The sequence below is a fragment of the Betta splendens genome, chromosome 6, assembly GCF_900634795.4.
Source record: "Betta splendens chromosome 6, fBetSpl5.4, whole genome shotgun sequence".
Taxonomy (NCBI): Eukaryota; Metazoa; Chordata; class Actinopteri; order Anabantiformes; family Osphronemidae; genus Betta; species Betta splendens.
Window position 1 is genome coordinate 5,447,954 of NC_040886.2, and position 18,255 is coordinate 5,466,208.

General features: G+C 45.4%; 1 protein-coding gene across 1 annotated transcript; it reads left to right on the forward strand.

Moving 5' to 3' along the window:
- Positions 1-469: 469 nt before the first annotated feature.
- LOC129604247 (uncharacterized) lies at positions 470-14,270 on the forward strand. Its single transcript, XM_055509777.1, has 2 exons — positions 470-2,726; positions 13,693-14,270. Exon 1 carries the CDS (start codon positions 1,763-1,765, stop codon positions 2,675-2,677), a length of 915 nt encoding a protein of 304 aa, XP_055365752.1. The 5' UTR covers positions 470-1,762; the 3' UTR covers positions 2,678-2,726; positions 13,693-14,270.
- The last annotated feature ends 3,985 nt before the right edge of the window (positions 14,271-18,255 follow it).

An 18,255-nucleotide genomic window follows, 5' to 3' on the forward strand; every position in this document is an offset into this window, starting at 1 on the left:
TAGTCTGTCTCCCCGCTCTAGGAGCGTGTTTTAGAACCTTGTTCAGTCCGGTTTGACCCTCGTCTGTAACATCTTCAGTCTAAAGGAAGTTGTCTGAAGGCCACACAATTATTCCCCTCACTCTTCACCAGCATACCCACCAGTGATGCTGTAACAGCATTTAGAAAGACACTGGAGGAGGACAGCTCACTCAGCACCAGAAGCAAACTCAACCCAGACCAAATATGTTCACTACTGAAACTGCACTACTGTGCCTTAACATCACATGCAGTATTTCAGCTACAGAGGTGACTTTTACAGACAGTGGTATGGTTGTGCTATGGGCTTTCCAGTGTCACCCATTGTTGCTAACCTGTACATGGAAGAAGTGGAGAATGAGACTCAATTCAATTCAATTTAATTTAATTTATTTATATAGCACAAATCTATCTTCCTCTCAAGGTTCTATTGCACATTTGCGGCATGGTAGCTCAGTTGGTAGCGCGTCGACCTCGGAAGGCAAAAGGTCTGCAGTTCGATCCCCCCGCCTCGGCATCAGGTGTGTCCCTGAGTCCCTTCGCGCTAGCTCCCCGAGCGCCGCTCATGTGGCAGCTCACTGCTCCCCCAAGGGGGATGGGTCAAATGCAGAGAATGAATTTCCCCACTGTGGGACTATTAAGCGTTAATTTCTTCTTCTTCTTCTTCATTAAGTGCTGACATCTAATGTTGTGTTTGACTGACCGATTGTTTATGGCCTGTGTTTGCCTTTTACCCCTGGTCTCTGGCTCCTTTCTATCTGATGCCTCACCAGACCCAAGGCTGAAGACCTTGTGTATTCCCTGTGTAACGTAAACATCTTCACCCACAGTATGATAGGGAGATTCCACCAGGTCCCGGGAGAAGGGTTAAAAGGCAGAGACAACCTCAGAACGGTGTGATTTTTGCATTATACCTCTGTGGTGTATGTTCAGATCTCCCCAGCTGGCTTTTTGATTTGCTTTCCTCATTATTTGTTATTTCCTTTATTATTTTAATAAATCACACAAAAGGACCACTCTCTCTTATCTGCCTTTATTGCAAAATTTCCACCACAGAAATTGGCGTCCACGAACAGGATCCCGCGGCAGGTCGTCTGGACGGCGTGATCAGGGACGGCGGTCCTGAGGACTAGGTTCGCTCAGCCTCCAAACCTCTACAGCTGTTCAGAGTGGGAGGACTGCTCACCCGTCTGGATCGCCTCTGACGAGATCCAACGAACTCAAAATCCATCCTCTACTCGGCCCGGTGAGAGCGATTCCGTTTTGTTGCGACTGAAATTGGTTTCAGGTATTCGGGTCTTGGAGGGGCCTGACGGTGAGGGAGCACTTCCGAGAACCCTGTCACTGATCTGAGCGGTTCCCTTTCTACGGAGACGTCCGTGGAAGAGAAATTTCGAAAAAAGGTTCCGGCCGGAACACAAAAAAGTCTAAGGCAGGAAACCGCCGGACTCTGAAAGATGGGTTCGGGGCGATCTAAGTCTCCACCACCAGACTGCAGCATTACAAAATTAATGAGACGTAAATATGGTGATGAGTGCGTGTCATTTCTTCACGACTGGACAAAACATTATGGGTTTCAAGAAGGTGGTTCACTCAGTGTGAAGGACATACGCGCTTTAAAAGAAAAATTAGAAGAAAAGGAGAAACAGCTTCGTAAAAGTAGAACGATCAAAGTTAAAACTTTAGAGGAAATTGAATTAAACAACAGATGCCTTGAAATTTAGGTTAAAGAAATTAGCTTGCCCATGGTGGAAGTGGCCGGCCCTGAAGGATGCATGTTAGTGCACAGACCATGGACTAGCGCTGACATAGCTGACTTTGCTCACACTCTTCCAGACATCACTGTATCAGGAAAGACATTCGGTGCCAACCTTCAGGCTTTCTGCCAGGAGTACAGACCCACTGGAGCTGAGATTCGTCGCATCCTGGCCAAACGCCTTGCACCTTGTGAATACCAAAAGCTGGCTAGACAATTGCCTGATGTGACACTTGCTCTCAAACACAAAGACTGGACAAGCAACTTAAATGATGGATTCGTTGCCGCAGTGAGGACGCTTGTTGCCCACCTCGAAACTGCGTTCCCTGATAAAGTCTGTATGATTAAAGTCACTACGTGCAAACAACAACCAGAGGAATCAGTTGATGACTTTGTTCACCGCCTCACCACCGCATACAATACACACGGAGGAGCTCACCCTCCCCCTGAAGGAGTGGGAGGACTCATCTGTTCAACATACGAGAGTCACCTGTGTGAACTGGTGATGAAAGGCTTACTCCCTGAAGTTTTTGACGCCGTGAAGCAGTCATACATCGGATGGAAAGAAGAAGCGCGTCTGTCTGACCTCACAAGACACGCATGCCATGCTTATGACACTCTCCAGCAGAAGAAGATGGCGAAGAAGGAAAAACAACAGAGCGAACTGTATCTGCCATCCTTGGAGATGTTCTCTGCAATGCATAACAACAACAGAGGAGCAGGCAGGTATCGCGGGCGAGGACGAGGAAGAGACTTCAGACGGAATTGGCACAACAGAGTCACAGGAGGCGCATCTGGAGATCCAGGAAACGCTTGCCACATCTGCGGCGAGATGGGACACTGGAAGAAGCACTGCCCCCGGCTACGTCAGGTTCCACCCTCCCGGGCACTCTCGTCAGACTGACTAGAGGAGGAGCCCAGCGAAGGTTTCCGTTCACATGATGACGTAGACGGTACTGCGCAGACACACACACACACACACTCACACTTGATACATGCTCAATTGATTCAAATTCATGCTTGCCTGCTTGCAATGAAGACTTGCTTTCTGCTCAAAACATTCCACAGAGAAAAGAATAACAAACAGCTAAATGACAACTGCTGCATGACTTTACAGTCAAATGGTTTCAAACTATTTCCTGAGGTTGCTCTGACGGTTCCAAGTGAACGTATGATGTTCTTAGTAGACTCAGGAGCAACAAATTCGGTAATAAAATCTTCCATGTTTTCCAATCCACCTAAAATGAGTGGACGATTTGTGCACACTATAGGTTCGTCTGGCCAGACAATAAAAGAAAAACTTACTGTTCCTCTGTCTTGCACAACATCAGACGGCAAGACACTCAAACATTCATTTTTGCTTTTAAACTTATGCCCAGTTAATCTATTAGGAAGAGATCTCATGTGTAGTTTAGGTATTTCATTGATTTCCACTCCGGAGGGAGTGCAGGTCACAACCACGGACAATGTAAATAATTTTTCCTTTGTTTGTGTTAATTTCAGCTCAGAGCAGCTGCTCTACTCTTATCAGTGGCTGCTGAAGGGAGAGGCTGTAACTGAGGCCCTCATACTGGCTGCTCGACAGCTTGTTTCCTGACAAAATACGACCTTTAGAGACGCATCTGACCTGTCTTGTACAGCACATGTGTCTTCTGGTCCTGATGAGAAGTTTGAAAAATCATGGTTACGCACACATGCGGACAAACTGACCTCAACCTCTCTATTCTGGGATGAACATAGGTCTGCACTTGCGATTTCTCTCACTAACGAACAAGAAAGATTTGTTGATGCTTATTCTACAGATCCACATGTCCTTCTGTCAAAACATGACGGAGACAGATGTGGACAGATGTCAACGGGAAGGAGACTGGCAAACGACTTCCGACCCGAATGTGATGTATTCACTTACCTTGCATGCTTACAAAAACTTTTTCAGTCTAACTTTCATGCGCAGCGTACAGTGCACTTGGTACCACAACATTCCACACACACTCCACACCACGTGTTTTTGTCGGAGGATGCTCTGACGCAGTATCCAGCCTTACAGGAAGTTCCAGCTTCCCTGTGGGCCACACACAAATATGATGTAGGTTTGATCAAAGGGTGTGACCCAGTGGTCATCACGCCAAAATCTGACCACAGACTATGCAAACAGCAATACCCTTTAAAGAGAGAAGCAATTGAAGGAATAACACCGGTGTTTAACTCTCTGTTGAAAGCAGGAGTCGTCGTTCCATGTGACAACTCTCCAGTAAGGACTCCACTCTTCCCAGTTAAGAAAATCAGAGACAAAGGACAGCCAACAGAATGGAGGTTTGTCCAGGATCTGCAAGCAGTAAATGCGGCGGTCCAAACACGCGCGCCTACGGTACCGAACCCCTACACCATTCTTTCTCAGGTTCCGCCCAAGGCTAAATTTTTTTCAGTAATTGATTTGGCCAATGCTTTTTTCAGACAAAGACAGCCAATTCTGGTTCGCTTTTGAATTTAACGGAAAGTCATACACCTTTCCCAGACTGTGCCAGGGGTATTCAGAAAGCCCTACAATCTACAATATGGCACTGAAGGACAGCCTGGATGATCTTGTCTTGTCCCCAGGCACCGCCCTGCTGCAGTACGTTGACGACTTGATGATCTGCAGTGAGGATCAGGAAACTTGCACAGCAGACACGATCAATCTGCTGAAACACCTGCATGCTGCAGGACACAAAGCAAGTCTGTCTAAATTACAGTTCGTTCAGACAGAAGTTACCTTCCTAGGTCACATCATTACCGCTGAAGGGAAATCCATTTCACCTAAAAGAGCTGAAGCCATTCAGAACCTGCCTAAAACGTGCACATACAAACAGCTTATGTCCTTTTTAGGCATGTGCAGGAATTTCATTCCTAACTGCGCCGTCTTGGAGGCTCCGCTTAGAGCTCTGATGCAGACGTCTTCTGCATCCACCACCCGCCTCACATGGACATCTGAGGCTGAACAGGCATTCACCGACCTCAAACTTGCTCTTCAGTCGGCTCCTACTTTGGGTCTGCCTGACCCTATGCGACCTTTCACTCAAACAGTGGATGGGAAATCAGGTTGTATGACCTCTGTCCTTCTACAGGATCACGGAGGGCGTCCACGCCCTGTAGCCTATTTCTCTGCTAAGCTTGACCCAGTCGCTGCCGGGCTCCCACGATGCCTCCGAGCAGTGGCTGCGACAGAGAAAGCCGTGCTGGCATCACGTGACATTGTTGGCTATTCTGATGTCACCCTGCTGTTTCCTCATGCCGTGTCTTTAATCCTTTTGGAACAAAAAACATCACATCTTTCTACAGCCCGATGGCTTAGATACAACACTATCTTACTGGAAATGCCAAACATTACTGTCAAAAGGTGCAATGTGCTTAACCCAGCCACTTTGTTTCCAGGCCCTGACGATGGTGTGGTGGAAATTTTCCATAAAGAAGTAGATGAGAGAGAGTTGTCCTTTTGTGCGATTTATTGAAATAAAAAAGAAAATAAAAATAATGGGGAAAGCAAATAAAAAGCATGGATGTTGATCGTGCACATCAACAAACCAAAAACCAGCTGGGGAGATCAGTGCACACACCACGAAGATGTGATGCAAAGAGCCCACGATCCTCAAGTTGCTTCTGCCTTTTAACCCCTTTCTCTGGCTCTGGTGGAATGTCTCTCTGCAGCAATGGAATTGTTTGCGCCACCTTATCTCGCTGTGAGTGAGAATGTTTGCTTTCTCACTTCTGCATCGTCATGTCTTGTTATTCAAAGGAAGGAACACCGAGCTTCCAAGACAAGATGCATTTGCTTTAACAGCCTTGGGTCTGGTGGGGAGTCAGATAGGATGGAGCCAGAGTCCGGGTGTAAAAGACAAACATATATCAGAAATTATTAGACAGTCAAATGGAGCATCAGATGTTTAGACTTGATGTACGTCAGGGCACAAGAGATTATTTGTTTGTGTAAGAATGTTCAGTATTGCACCTAACCAGCACATGACGAGTGTGTTGGATAAGAAACAGCACAAGGCAAAATTTTTCCATTACATTCCCCCCTTTTGATTACACATTAATCAAACACTAAAATAATAAATTTTTTCAAACATTGCATTTTGTAGTAACAACCCTTACAAATGAAACAGTAAGTGTATTAAGTCAAAATTCAAAAATACACCTTCACATAAAAATGCAAGTAACTTAGGGATAAAAGGTTGGGAGCTGTTTTGGTGGGTAGTTAAACAAGAATAACCTCTGTATGAGCATGTGAAGAAAATAAGTCCATAATCATATTTGTACCAGATTATATTTTGTGATCAGATAGCCATCGTCAAAGTCATTACGTGAATTAGAGTTGGGGTTTTTGAACATAGTTCATTGTGTCATTTGATACGAGAGTGTTGCTGAGGTCGCACGCATGATGAGACCTTTAACCAGTGGGATAACGCAAAAACCAAACAAGAGAATCACAGCCATCTCAATTATAAAGGAAACAGCTGTGGACATGAGGACAGATTTCCATTTTCCAGACATTTCGTCTAGCCAATTTCCAAGGGAAAGAACCTATACCAGAGTTAGCTGAGATTCTGAAGGCCGTGGAGCGCCTTCGCCACAATACCATTAGAATCAGTGTTATTCAGGATGTAAGTACAACATGCCTCTCCAAACATAACACAAACGTCTCTTTCCTCTGCTAACAACGTGTCTACGGCCATTCAATTGTAATGTAATAAAGACAATTAATGTATGATAGCCATAGGTTTCCGGTGGGGTTCTGTATCATATAATCTTCAGATAGATTTCATGCTTTCGGATCTTTAATTGTACATTTGGGCCTAGAGCGAATACGAGATTCAGGGATTTAACCAGAATGATGATGCGTTTTTTCCGCTTGTGTTGTCTTTCATCTGTAGATGAAGGATAAAACTAATTGTAGCAGTGAATAAAGTGATTGTGAGCAAATTAAACACCAAGTCAACTTTAGGATATTTAAACTCAGTGTTGTGAATTATGTGAAATTTTCTCATTCAAAAGTAGTGTGCAAAGTTACATGAAAACATCATATGATCAAGGCAATAATCAGAGTAACATAAAATGTCTAACGCAACGAGGTTACAATTGATGTCTTGTAACAATCTGCTTCGTCCTGTTGAACAGTAGCGTTAGATTGTTTCCAACCTGTGTGTTGAAGTATTGATTGTTCGTTGGGGTTCTTCAGGTTGTGATCAGCTGATCACAGAGACACTTGGGATTTGTTATCACCGCCAGGTTTCCTCCCAATGTCGTCTGAGTCACTGTCACTCCCGTGATGTGAAGAGTCTACACGTCGTCCAGCGTCGGCAACTCAAGGCTGCTCGTGTGTGTGTTTTCTCAGGAGCGTGTGTGTAGATGTATGATCTGATAGTGTGATTCACCGGTGCAGCTTTAGGCGGCGCTTGGCTCACACCTTTAGCTGAACGGTCAAGGCAGCCTCGCCTCAGTGCGTGTGTGAGCACAGCGAGGGTCGTTCTTCTCAATTCTTTTCGTCAGTGGTGGTTTTCTTGTGTGGTGTAGATGTAGATGGAGGGTCGTCTGTTGGATCCGGGACCTTCTTGCAGTGGAGTGGATCCAAGTCGCTCTCTCTGCGATCTTCACAGCCGTGTGGGTTGTCAGAAGGACCTGGAAGGGACCTCGCCACCGTTTGGAGTCCCAGTGCTTCCTCCTGAACTCCTCAACGATCACCCAGTGCCCTGGTTGGATGGTGTAATGGTCCTGTCGCCTGTTTTCACCTGTTGGGAAATCTGAATTGTGGGGAAAAGGTGTTTGGGCGGCACGGCTGCCATCAGGCCCATACCAGACTCCATGGCTACAGGTGGAACCATTCGTCAGCCAGAGTCTGCGTTCCTGTGAGGTACAAAATGTTTAAAGCACAGGGAGAGAGGAAGGAAAGGATAGAGAGAGTTGGAGAGAGGGAACAAGGATCAGGAGAGGAAACAAGGATCAGGAGAGGGAGGGGTTGTTGGGCAGCGACCTTCGCAGCAGCGTCTGCAGCTGCATGTCGGCAGAAACAAAGTTGTCTATGATGTTGTGAGTGGGACAGTTACAAACAGCATTAGCTGTAGGCAGCAGGACAGCGTCCAGCAAAGCAGAACCTTATCATGATGTAAGATAGGTTTGCAATCAGACTTCAAAAGCTTCCTATGCTTCCACAGAGAACCAACGTGTGACAAGCATCTGTGGAGTCTGTAGATGGTAACAGACTCTCCTTCTGCTAGTTTACTAGCTTCAGTCAACGCAATCAACTCTGCAGCCTGAGCAGAGTAGTGTCTTAGCAAAGAGCCAGACTTCACGACGGACTCTTGATAGTAATTTTCAGCATGTTGAGCAAGGTGGTGTTGCATCTAAGCCATCGGGCTGTAGAAAGATGTGATCTATTCCAAAAGAATCAAAGTATGAGGACAAAAGAACAGAAGTCGTACAACCTGATCTCTCATCCACTGTTTGAGTGAAAGGTCGCATAGGGTCAGATCAGGAAGACCCAAAGTAGGAGTCGACTGAAGAGCAAGCATGAGGTCGGTGAACGTTGTTCAGCCTCAGACGTCCACGTGAGACAAGAAGTGGACGATGAAGACGTCTGCATCAGAACCCTGAGTGGGGCCTCAAACAGTAAAGTTAGGAATGAAGTTCCTACAATAAGAACAAAGACCTAGAAAAGACATCAGCTGTTTTTACGTGCACGGTTTAGGCAGGTCTCAAATTGCTTTAACTCTGTTGGGTGAGATGGATTTGCCATCAGCTGTAATTACAATGACCCAGAAAATAACCTTTGTCTGAACAAAGTGTAATTTAGACAGGCTCTCTTTGTGGCCTGTAGCATCCAATGTTTCAGTAGCTTAGTGGTGTCTGCAGTAACACCATCTATGGCTTCCTTTAAGAGGGTGTTGTTGTTTACATGGTCTGTGGTCAGATTTAGGTGTGATGACCACTGGTTCACATCCTCTGATTGAACCTACATCATGTCTGTGTGTGAGCCACAGGGAAGCAGGGCTTCCTGTAAGGCTGAGTGTTGGGTCAGAGCGTCCTCTGAAAAATGAAAATAAAAACATGTAGTGTGTCATTAGAATGTGGAGGTACCCAGTTCACTGTTTGCTGCACATGACAGGCAGAATAAAAAAAAGTTTTCTAAAAGTATGCAAAGTAGGTAAATACGTCACATGGGGTCAGAAGTCGTTCACCAGTCTCCACCCCGTTGACATCTGTTCACGAAAGGACCCACGTCCTGCATCTGTCTCCATCATGTTTTCACAGAGGGAAGTGTGGAGCTGTAGAATAAACATCAAAAATCTTTTTTGTTCGTTAGTAAAAGAAATCGCAAGCGCAGACCTGTGTTCATCCCAAAAGAGGGAAGTTGAGGTCAGTTTGTCAGTGTGTGTGTGTGAAATCATAAACAAGCTGTGATGCAGCCTGTGTGAGGGCCTCAGTTACAGCCCCCCCTCAGCAGCCAATGATAAGAGCACAGCTGAGCTGAAGTTAACACCAACAAAAGAGGGATTATTTAGAATGTCTGTAGACGTAACCTGCACTCCGTCTGGAGTGAAAATCAATCAAATACCTAAACTACACAAGATCTCTTCCTAAAAATTTAAACTGGGCGTAAGTTTGAAAGCAAAAATGAATGTTACGGTGTCTTGCTGTCAGATGTTGCACAAGACAGTGAAAGAATAGGTTTTTCTTTAATAGTCTGGTACGTACAGTAATTATTATTACTTCTCTCTAATAGTCGTCTTCCCTTTAATAGTCATTAATAGTCTGTTTCAGTCGGTTTCAGTCTTCCTATGGTCTGGTTTTGTTTTTTCTACAGTCTGTTTTGTTTTCCTATAGTCTTCTAGTCTGGCCAGACAAACCTATATTGTGCACAAACCCTTTTAGAAACATAGAGGATTTTATTACTGAATTTGTTGCAAGTTAAAATAGTTTGAACCCATCAGACTGTAAAGTCATGCAGCAGTTGTCATTTAGCTGTTTGTCATCATTTTAAAATCACTCTGTGGGATTTTTTTAAGCAAAAAGCGATTCTTCATTGCGAGCAGATAAGCATGAACATGAATTTGAGCGTGTATCAGCTGTAAGCGTGTTTCTTCATTGCGTGTATGAATGTGTGTGTGTGTGTGTGTGTTTGCGGTACCGTCTTGTACGTCACGTGAAAAGGAACCGTCACCTTCCTCCTTCCCCAACCATCAGTCTGATGTGAACACCAGCGGGCGAAACCTTTCAATGGGACAGTTGTTCCTCGATGACAGACCTTTCCTGGATCCTCGCATGCAGCTCTATTGGGCCGATCACGTCTGAAGCCTCTCCTGTTGTTTCAACCAGTGTCTGTGTCAGAGCACGTCTTCTCTGCTGTTGCTCTGTCCTTGTTTTCCTTTGCTGATTGTCATAAGCAGGTGTCTGTGTCAGACACACACGCTTGTAGTAGCTGGTTCATCTGATGAGCCCAGAACGTGATGGCTGCAGACGTTGTGAGAGTCAGTGAGGCGTCCATGCTGTGGTCTGTGTCCTCCAGCTGCTGTGGTGTCAGAGCTTCCACCCTGTTCTGGTTGTTGATCAGGCGCTTCTTCTCCTCCGGTTCTTCTGCTGATGGTGGGAAAGGAGTCCAGATCCGGATTTACCCTCATCGCGCTCAGTTCTGCATTAGAATAGAGAGCAGAAACAGTGGGAGCATTTGATCTTGACATGATGTGTGTGTGGTGTGCGTGTGGTGTGGCAGAGTGCAAACAATTCTTCCCCAGAGTTGTTATCTCCTTTTTTCCTGTTACTCTCATCACTCTTTTGTTTCTTTTAGGGCTTTAGTTTTGATAGTTTTGCTTTTTCAAGTATTTTCTTTTGTCTCTAATTTTTCTTTTAAGGTGCATATGTCCTTACACAAAGCGATTCTCCTTTTGAACCCATAACCAGTTTCCCACTCATGGAAACATGAAACGCACTAATAACCATATTTACTTTTTACTTTTAATTACTTTTACTTTTGTAATGCTGCAGTCTGGTGGTGGAGACTTAGATCGCCCCGAACCCATCTTTCAGAGTCCCGGCGGTTTCCTGCCTTAGATTTTTATGTGTTCCGGCCGGAACCTTTTTTCGAAATTTCTCTTCCACGGACGTCTCCGTAGAAAGGGAACCGCTCAGATCAGCGACAGGGTTCTCGGAAGTGGTCCCTCACCGTCAGGCCCCTCTAAGACCCGGGTCCCTCGTATCTCAAAACCACTTCCCCCTGCAAACGCGCTCCGTATTTCAGAAGCCGTCTTTTATTTCCTTGTCCACACCCTTTGGACTGCGCTCAGATCTGCACACTGGTCTGTATCCTCAGTACAGACAAAACAAGCTCGGTCCCACGAGCCAACCCTTAGCAACCACCGTCTCGACCACCAGGGCAGACTTTGACCTAATTCATTTTACCCGAATATTAAATTTTTTAATTAAAAAAAATTGTTTGGTTCTAATTATTATATTTTAGATGTTTTCAGCCACATAGTCGTTTTAGAAATATTATTATCTCTAGTCCTAGTTATGTTTTCTTTTATGTTTTTTCCCAAATTAAAAGGAATCTCTCTCACCGAGCCGAGCCAAATTAGGATTTGAGTTTGAATCTGAGTTCGTGGATCTCGTCAGAGGCGATCCAGACGGGTGAGCAGTCCTCCCAGCTCTGAATGTCTGTAGAGGTTTGGAGGCTGAGCGACCCTAGTCCTCAGGACTATCGTCCCTGGTCACACCGTCCAGACGACCTGCCGCGGGATCCTGCCGACAACGCCAATTTCTGTGGTGGAAATTTTCCATAAAGAAGTAGATGAGAGAGAGTTGTCCTTTTGTGCGATTTATTGAAATAAAAAAGAAATAAAAATAATGGGGAAAGCAAATAAAAATCATGGATGTTGATCGTGCACATCAACAAACCAAAAACCAGCTGGGGAGATCAGTGCACACACCACGAAGGTGTGATGCAAAGAGCCCACGATCCTCAAGTTGCTTCTGCCTTTTAACCCCTTTCTCTGGCTCTGGTGGAATGTCTCTCTGCAGCAATGGAATTGTTTGCGCCACCTTATCTCGCTGTGAGTGAGAATGTTTGCTTTCTCACTTCTGCATCGTCATGTCTTGTTATTCAAAGGAAGGAACACCGAGCTTCCAAGACAAGATGCATTTGCTTTAACAGCCTTGGGTCTGGTGGGGAGTCAGATAGGATGGAGCCAGAGTCCGGGTGTAAAAGACAAACATATATCAGAAATTATTAGACAGTCAAATGGAGCATCAGATGTTTAGACTTGATGTACGTCAGGGCACAAGAGATTATTTGTTTGTGTAAGAATGTTCAGTATTGCACCTAACCAGCACATGACGAGTGTGTTGGATAAGAAACAGCACAAGGCAAAATTTTTCCATTACAATGGCGAGCCTCACAACTGTGTTTCGGTCTTGAACCAGGTCTGCACTCCGCGCCCAGATCTGTCGGAGGTGCCAATTCCTAACTGTGACCTCGTTCTCTTTGTTGATGGCTCCGCCTCTAGAGACCCTGCTTCGGGCCGCTGTCAGGTTGGATATGCAGTCTGCACCTCTCATACTGTTTTACAGTCTGGTGCTTTGCCAAGACATTACTCTGCTCAGGCTGCGGAGTTGATCGCACTGACCGAAGCCTGTAAATTGGCTGAAGGGAAGTCTGCTACTATCTACACAGACTCCAGATACGCTTTTGACGTCACACATGACTTTGGTGCTCTGTGGAAACACAGAAACTTTTTGAAATCTGATGGCAAACCTATCTTGCATCATGATAAGGTTGCTGATCTGCTTGATGCAATTCTGTTACCAGCTGCAATTGCTGTATGTAAGTGCCCCGCACACACTGGGGGCGCTGATCCCATCTCTGCTGGAAACACATGCGCTGATGCTGCTGCGAAGACAGCTGCCCGACTTCCCCTTCCCTTTGTTCCCTGCCTCTTATCCTCCACCTCCACCCAACCTCCCTCTCCTCCCTCTGCTCTCCCTGATCTTCAGACATTCTCTACCCCACAGGAACGCAAGCTCTGGCTGTCGAATGGCGCCACCAGTAGCCATGGCGTTTGGTATGGCTACTGGCCCGACGGCAAACCTTGCCTACCTAAACACTTTTTCCCTCATTTCGCGAAGTTGACACATGGGTTAGACCATGTATCAAAGGGGGGAATGTTAGATGCTCTTACAAAACATTGGTACACTAAGGGATTTTCAATCTATGCGCAAAAATACTGTGAAGCATGTATGACATGCGCCCAACACAACCCAGGTAAGACGACTGCGAAACCACTGGCAGCTCACCCACCACCGGAACAGGCGTTCGACCATTTAATGCTGGACTTCATCGAACTAACGCCAGCAGAAGGTAATAAGTATTGTTTAGTGATTGTTGATATGTGGTCAAAATGGGTGGAGGCCTTCCCAGCTAAACATGCTAACAGCCATGCAGTTACCAAAGCCTTGCTAACAGAAATAATTCCCAGATGGGGGATTCCATCTAAAATCAGCAGTGACAACGGCTCACACTTTGCAAACCAAGCCCTTGAGGAAGTGGGAAAGGTTCTGAACATTGACATCAGAAAGCACTGCTCTTACCACCCCTAAAGCGGAGGGGCGGTAGAGAGAGAGAATGGCACTTTGAAAAACAAACTGGCTAAATGCTGCTCAGAGACTGGTCTCAAGTGGACTCAGGCGCTTCCCATCGTGCTCTCATACATGAGAATGAGGAGAAGGATGAGAACAAACCTCAGCCCGTATGAGATCCTATTTGGTAGACCTCCTATGATGGGACTCCACCCTGAGACTGAGACTAGGATTTTACCACCTACTGAAATGTGCGAAGACGCAATGCTACAGTACTGTAAGAACTTATCCTCTGTTCTGTCCCAAATCTCCAAACAGGTGAAAGCGGCTCTGCCCAAACAGGCGACAGAACCACTGCACATCATTCAACCAGGAGACTGGGTGATCATTAAGGAGCTTCGCAGGAAGCACTGGAACAAACGGTGGCGAGGTCCCTTCCAAGTCCTTCTGACGACCAACACGGCTGTGAAGATCGCAGAAAGAGCCACTTGGATCCACTCCAGCCACTGCAGGAAGGTCCCGGATCCAACAGACGACCCTCCATCTACACCACATGAGAAAACCATCACTGACGAAAAGAACTGAGAAGGACGATCCTCGCTGTGCTCACACACGCACTGAGGCAAGGCTGCGTTGACCGTTCAGCTAAAGGTGTGAGCCAAGCGCCGCCTGAAGCTGCGCCAGTGAATCACACTACCAGACCATACATCTACACACACGCTCCTGAGAAAACACACACACACGAGCAGCCTTGAGTTGCCGACGCTGGACGACGTGTAGACTCTTCACATCACGGGAGTGACAGTGACTCAGACGACATTGGGAGGAAACCTGGCGGTGATAACGAATCCCAAGTGTCTCTGTGATCAGCTGATCACAACCTGAAGAACCCCAAAGAACTGTCAAGGTGTCAACAAACAGGTTGGAAACAATCTAACACTAATATTCAACAGGAAGAAGAAGACAATGATTGTGATCCTGTTGTTTTAATCTTCATTGTATGTTGCTTTAATATTTGCTCTAAATTGTGTGGTTGATTTACATGTATACCTCTCTGTGATTTTTATCCACTATTTTTGAACAAAACATTTTACGACAAGCATATCTAGAGTTGTTTTCCACTTGATTCACACTTTCACACAAATTTTTATCTTCCACTGACGCAAAATGACATCCACCAGACAAAACAAGATAAAAATGACGATCATATCAACCATTGCGGTGACATGTGTGACCCTCCTGTACTTCTGGAGGACTCACACATTTGTTCACTATAGATACAAGCGCGAGCCCCAGGTTTGAACAGGGCAAACATTATTTTTATTTAGAAAAAAAAGTTCACATATGGTTTGCACTGTAACGTCACCAGAAATTACAAAAAAACGACAGTACAGCCATGTAGTTTGAACAAATGTCTAAACAACATAAACAAAAAACGCTTGAAATGTTTCCGTTTTATATTCCGTTTATTTCATTATTTTTATTTACAAAAAAATCCCATACGCTTTGCACTGTAACGTCACTAAGAATTAGGAAAAAAGACAGTACACCCATCTAGTTTTAACAAATGTGCAATAAAAAATTTAAACAGAAAACGCTTGAAAGCGTTTCCGATTTATATTTCCGTTTCTTTCGTTATTTTCCCTTTTACCTGTACCACATAAAGTCATTGCAGAGCTAGAGCCATGTTCCCAAGAGGTTCACCAGCCGCTTCCAGCGGTGACACACGCATGGACGTTGTTCTGCCCGCTTTCATGTAGACACAAAACTCATCAAAGTAAAAGAGAGCTCAGTGCAGCATTTGCAATTACATGTATATGAATAACGAAATAAACGGAATGTAAAGTAAAATGCTTTATAGAGTTTGGTGTCTACATAAAAGCGACTGGTCAACTTTGTCAACATGTGGCACCAGTAAGTGGGGGAATAACGGGCCAAAGCAACAGGCTGAAAGAGGAGGCTGTAGCAGAGGAACACAGGTCTTTGTCCTGTATGTTGATGCGCCCAGCCCCCACAGTCAGCGCTTACCTTTGCTACGGGACTGATAGCCCTGCCCACTTTTATTTATCAGACACATATGAAAGTGGGAATAACGAAATAAACGGGATGTAAAGTAAAACGCTTTCAAGAATTTTGTCTACATCAAAGCGGGCAAATCACATGTGAACGTTTTAATTTTTTTGTAAATAAAAATAATGTTTGCCCTGTTCAAACCTGGGGAATAAAAATGATTCTGATAGCAGCTGATCAACTTTGTAGGAACACATTTCATATGGTACAGGTGAAAGGGACAATAACAACCCAACGCAGCCGAGGCTGTAGCAGGCAGAGAAACGCAGATCTTTGTCCTGCGTGTTGATGCGCGTTTCCCCCCAGTGTCCCTGCTCTGGGACGTGGATGGCCACGCCCACTTTCATTCACTAGACGGACATGAAAGAGGGAATAATGAAATAAACTGCTGGTTAACTTTGTAGGAACACGGCTGTAGCTCTGCAATGACTTTATGTGGTACAGGTGAAAGCAGTAATAACGAAATAAATGGAATATAAAAAACGCTTTCAAGTGTTTTCTGTTTATATTTTTTATTGCACATACTGTCATCTTTTCTGTAATTTTTGATGACATTACAGTGCAAACAATATTTGAACTATTTTTTTTGTAAATAAACAAAGCTTCGCCACATTTGAGAAGGATCTGAAACTGTCTTATTGTATTATTGATGATGATATCTTATTGCTTCCTTCGGTGAGACCGCAACAATGACACTCATCCTTTCACGTTGTAAATCCAAGCACATAGCGGTTGAACATTGTAACAGTGGATGTCACTCATAGATTCATAGGAACTGTGCAGCCTTGCAGGCAGGAGCAGGGTCAGTGAGCCCATGCAACCCACCACCTAGAGTGCTTCAGTGATGGCCCTCTTTACCTAACAAAAGCAGCTGTTCACAGATGATTCAGGGTCTCAGCTAGCCGAGCAGATCACTTGACCACCTTCTAGTGGGAATGGGTATATTTAGAAAACCCAGTAGTTCTAGTGTTAAGGACCCTAAAGCTTGGCAGCTCGCCCAAAACTATGTAAATCAGAACCCCACAGGAAACTTATGGTTAGCGTACATCAAGTACACTTCTAAAACCCTCACAAACAATTCATGCGTAGCATGTGCTGTCGCCAGACCCGATCTCATGGCTGTGCCCACTCCCTTTAACAGCAGCGAGTGTTACAACGAGCGACAACTGCAGAATAAGGTCACCGGGTGTAGATACACTGCGGACCCCAGTGTTTCGAGATGCGATCCGGCTTGTAAAATGCGCGCCTTGCACAATCTGGGCAAGGGTATGGAGATGTACAGTCCCGTCACTGTAATGGAAAAATTTTGCCTTTGTGCTGTTTCTTATCCAACACACTGGTCATGTGCTGGTTAGGTGCAATACTGAACATTCTTACACAAACAAATAATCTCTTGCGCCCTGTTGTACATCAAGTCTAAACATCTGATGTTCCATTTGACTGACTAATAATTTATGATATATGTTTGTCTTTTACACCCGGACTCTGGCTCCATCCTATCTGACTCCCCACCAGACCCAAGGCTGTTAAAGCAAATGCATCTTGTCTTGGAAGCTCTGTGTTCCTTGCTTTGGATAACAAGACATGACGATGCAGAAGTGAGAAAGCAAACATTCTCACTCACAGCGAGATAAGGCAACACAAACAATTCCATTGCTGCAGAGAAACATTCCACCAGAGCCAGAGAAAGGGGTTAAAAGGCAGAAACAACTTGAGGATCGGGGGCTCTTTGCATCACACCTTCGTGGTGTGTGCACTGATCTCCCCAGCTGGTTTTTGGTTTGTTGATGTGCACGATCAACATCCATGCTTTTTATTTGCTTTCCCCATTATTTTTATTTTCTTTATTATTTCAATAAATCGCACAAAAGGACAACTCTCTCACCTGCTTCTTTATGGGAAATTTCCACCACAGTCACACATAAGAAAGTAGAGGTGGCCGACATCAAGGTAATGGAAAGGGAGCCCGCGGCTCCCTTGTATTACACGGTGTGTACCACGTGTCAGTTTAAATGTTTCACCTCCAGCCTCGACGGAGGAATAGATTTAGGCCATTTTTCCAATTGTCACCTGACATGGGACGTCTCCAACGCGCACTGAAGACCATGTGATCCGGTTTGCGGTTCCGACTCACACTGATGCTGCCCCTTCACCCTCATATACTGTACATACAGGAACGATAATGTCTCACACGTTGCCCCATCCTCCACTGACTTAGTCGAGCAAAGGAAGCCCTTGTCCGACATGTGGTGGCTCTGCGGAGATCACCCCAGGGCCACCCTACCAACCAATTGGACCGGCACCTGTACTCAGGTAATGTTCCTCACAGGGGGAATACACCTTTTGCCCTCAGCTCCACAGAAACACTCACGCACCAGACGCAGGGCTCCAGGCGGTTCCTTGGATCCTGACCTTTACATAGATGCAATAGGCGTACCACGAGGAGTGCCGGAAGAGTTTAAGGCTCGCAACGAGCATGCAGCGGGGTGGATGAGTGCTATTCCTCTCATGGGCCCCATCATAGAGGTTAACAAGAATTCGGCCTGGATCAACTACCTTTATTACAATCAACAGCGCTTCATCAACAAAACTGCAGGCGGTATGAGAGGCATGTCTGGGCAGCTGGCTCCTACGTCTCAGATGACTTGTCAGAATAGAATGGCCCTGGACATGTTGCTAGCGGAGAAAGGAGGTGTCTGCGTTATGTTTGGAGAAGCGTGCTGTACTTTTATCCCCAACAACACTGATTCTAATGGCACTGTGACAAAGGCTATCAGGGGCCTTGAGAGTCTTAGAGACGAATGGGCTAGA

What these genes read in the sequence shown, in the direction of transcription:
- LOC129604247 (XM_055509777.1), top strand. Translation starts at nt 1,763, where the DNA reads ATGGTGGAAGTGGCCGGCCCTGAAGGATGCATGTTAGTGCACAGACCA.